This window comes from Ciconia boyciana, chromosome 1 (genome assembly GCF_034638445.1).
Source record: "Ciconia boyciana chromosome 1, ASM3463844v1, whole genome shotgun sequence".
Classification (NCBI taxonomy): domain Eukaryota; kingdom Metazoa; phylum Chordata; class Aves; order Ciconiiformes; family Ciconiidae; genus Ciconia; species Ciconia boyciana.
This window is the reverse complement of record NC_132934.1, coordinates 116,337,558-116,341,292: the sequence shown is the minus strand read 5'-3', so window position 1 is coordinate 116,341,292 and position 3,735 is coordinate 116,337,558. Positions and strand designations below refer to the sequence as shown.

The following is a 3,735-nucleotide window of genomic DNA, read 5'->3' as shown; positions in this document are numbered from 1 at the left end:
AAGCATGTGGACATCTCCAGAAGCCTGCCTATCCCCATAACACTTGGTAGAGCAACAGAAATGTATAAAGCTATATAAGTATACAGGTATTAGCAGGACTGAGGTGTCTTGCTGTTCCTTTTACCTCTTAAATGGTCTTTTGCAGCTTTGATTATCCTCCGCAGAACTGTTTCAGGTTCAGAGTTACTTTATCTTTATCCTTTTGATTTGCTTTGTTCCTTGATCCTGTCACTGCAGTACTCTCCTTCAAGCTTCAGAACAAAAGTACTTTTGGGAGCAGAGGCCCTGTGGCAGGGAGCAGGGCTCTGCTTTCCTCCTGGCAATTTGCCACTGAGCTGAGCCGAGCCAAGGCAGAATATTCTTGCTTGTTCAGTGCAACAGCTTCAGTAACTGCACCAGTGCACACCTAAGTCTCCCTACTGAGACCAGTCCATTTCCTTAGCACAGGCAAATATGTAGAAAATAGCTAGAGTTAAGGGTAGGGCTTTCTTTTTTTTTTTTTTTTTAAAATAAGCGACTTCAATGCAAAGCATTTTCCTCAGAAGGTACATTTATCCTAAGTGCCTCTTGCTGGTTTACACACACCCTGTTCTTTCTCTTGCTTTGGAAAGTTGTTCCACTTGATTGCCTCTTTGAGTCAGCGGTGGCGGGGGAATTATAAAGGTGATGAAGGTGCAGCCAAGTCCCAGGTAGCGTGTGCCAGATTTAAGCTGATTTAAAGTTGTGTAGACTGACTCTGAAACTTTCTTTGCACAAGGGACAACTTTCGGAAAAAATTGCTCATTTTTTTTTCCAGCAGTGTGCGCCTGGCTCAGGGAACCTGCTGAGGTGTGCTCACTTTGCAAAGGCAACATGGTCCGTGGTGCTTTGCAGATTGCTGGGCTGCTCGTTGGTGGCATTGGCGTGATCGGGACATTCGCTGTCACGGGCATGCCTCAGTGGAGGGTGTCTGCCTTCATCGAGAACAACATCATTGTGTTTGAGACCATTTGGGAAGGCCTGTGGATGCACTGCATCAGGCAAGCCAACATCAGGATGCAGTGCAAGGTCTACGACTCCGTGCTGGCCCTCTCGCCGGACCTGCAGGCATCCAGAGGGCTGATGTGTGCTGGGTCGGTGCTCTCCTTCCTCGCTTTCATGGTTGCCATTATTGGGATGAAGTGCACACGGTGTGTGCAGAGCAGCTGGCAAGCCAAGGGCTATATTATTCTGACGGCTGGGCTCCTCTTCATCCTCTCGGGTGCCGCCGAGCTCATTCCAGTCTGCTGGGTTGCCAACACCATCATCAGTGACTTCTACAACCCCGCGGTCAATGTTGCACAGAAGAGGGAGCTTGGAGAAGCCCTCTACCTGGGCTGGGCAGCTGCCTTCTGCCTCATTGCTGCTGGAGCCATATTCTGTTGCTTTTGCCACTGCTGTGAGAAAACCAGAAGCTACGGATACTCCGCACCAACCCACTATCCTGCTCACAGCCAGCATTTGCACAGGAAGACTGAAAGCTCATACTCCAAAAGTCAGTACATCTAGATGCCTCCTGCCTTTTCCTGTTTGTGAAGCATTCAGTCTGTCTGGATGGATTTCAGCTTCTGCACAAAAGGGCAGCTAGAAAGCTGCCTTCGCCTTCTGCCCTTTAACTGCTGCTGTTGGGGCTGCGTTTTGGAGCTGCGGTTACCCCCAGCGGGCTCTGCTGTGGCTAATGCTGCAGCACGGACAATTTTAATGCATGGAAAGGTGAATGCTTAATATAATTTTAATAGTAACTTGGAATAGCTTTTGGGTTGTGTGGCTTTGCTTTGGGTTGCATTTTATGTGTAAAACAGTAATAAAGGGCTTAAAGTTCCACTGTGATATGACATTCTGGCCTATTGCAAAGAAGAGGGGAGTTAAGCACCTAGGATTTTTTTTCCTGCCTGGGAAAGAGGGGATAACAGTGAATAAGGACAAGACAATAATGGTTTAAAAGAAAAGCATTCACTAAGGGATTGATTTACTGTAGGTTTAATGGAAGGTTGCATGAAGAATTTATTCAGCAGAGGAAGGTAAGCTGAAATATATGAAAAATGTCCCTTATTTCAGAGAATAAACATAGCTCTATGTTCATCCTAAATATCATCTTTTTGGTGAAAGTTAATATTTCTGTTGTAATCCATATAGGTCAAATTCATTCACATCTTTCTTTTCAGAAGCAGCAGTATTCCCTTGCAAACTCCTCGCGGCTTACAACATTTTGCAATATTGCACAGATCACAAACACTGCTGCAGGACTCTGTGATATATGTATTTTTAAATAAGGGTCTTTGTACAATCAGGCCGATATTTTTGCTGAGACCCACTCACACCAGCATAGTTTATAGGCATAAAGAACATAAACAGGGATAGTATTTTCTCACAGTTCACATTAGAACAAGCTAAACAATATTTTTAATAATAAGATCATGCACCCATGATAAGCAACAATGTAAAGAAACCAAGTCTACTGAAAAATAAATAGTTCCATACCAATTACTTTAATAAATGACCCAAATTAATCAATAGTAGTAATATTTTAATAGAATCTTGTAACCAATGAATAAGGTGTAACTCCAGACCCACAGAAATCAATGCAATTTTGCCTTTGACTGAACTGGGAATGCAATTCAATTTGTGGTGTTTAATGGAGAACAACATTCTTGTTCTAGAATTTGATTGACTTTTAAATATTTTATAGAAAGTTTATTATGTAATATGTAGTTCTCTAGTAAGTTCCTTGGACTATTACTACTTGAAAGTTTGGAAGCCAATTCTTCACTTCATAAGACGCAACTCTGAACAAGCTAGAAGAAATCAAAATCTGCTCTAGAACTCTCTTCACAGTGTTTGTAAGATACATAGTAAGATGTGCTTGGTTATGTAATTTTATTTTTCCTCCTTATTTTTAAGCAAATTATTTCTACATATGTATATGTGTAATGTGCATGACCTTTCTGTAATATAGCAGTGTGTGGCTCTATTTCCTTTGTATTGTGGCTGTATTTCCATTAATGTTTATATGCCAGTCCAGTCTCTTTTTTGGGGGGAAGAGAGTGGAGGGGAAAACCTGTTGTTAGCAGCACTTTGTGAATATCCTACACAGAACTCATAGCTAGAACACCAGGGTTTATAATGGTGTCTATAATAAAGTCACCTGCCTAGTTCATCTCTCTAAAAGGTAGGTACAAGATCCTACTCAGAAAACTACATGTATATGTACCGGTGCACTGTAGTTATCTCTGCTGTCAAAACACAGAGTGACTCATACAGTATTCATCTACAGGTCTGAGGCAAGCCTCGGTGAAAAGTGAGATGAGCATGACATCTCTGTAAAAGCCCTGTGTACATCGAACACTACTGCTACATCGCATAATATTATCTGTTCCTGGTAAAGCACACACTGATCTAGTTGTACAAACAAAAGAAGATACAAGAAGACTATAAGAAGACTTCCAAAACTATCCACAGGACTAACAGGAACACAAGTCCAATGGACTGTGAGTGGGACCCTGAGGTTTTTGAAAATCTCCCTTAGAGATCCTATATCTGCTGCAAACAGTTCACCTTATACCACATATGTATTCCCCCTTAAGTACCTCCCATGCACATCCAGCCATTGCCTTTAAATTGTATCATCTCACCCATATGCAATATCTTCAAGAGAACTGAAATGAAAGCTTCCATTTTAAACAGAGCTGGCCTCCCCCAGGTTTGTGCATGAAATAA

At 42.2% G+C, this 3,735-nt stretch overlaps 1 protein-coding gene across 1 annotated transcript; it reads left to right on the top strand.

The window, feature by feature from the left end:
• The first annotated feature begins 852 nt into the window (after positions 1-852).
• On the top strand, positions 853-1,527 carry LOC140647362 (claudin-8-like). Its single transcript, XM_072851892.1, has one exon. The coding sequence runs from the start codon at positions 853-855 to the stop codon at positions 1,525-1,527; it is 675 nt and encodes a 224-aa protein (XP_072707993.1).
• The last annotated feature ends 2,208 nt before the right edge of the window (positions 1,528-3,735 follow it).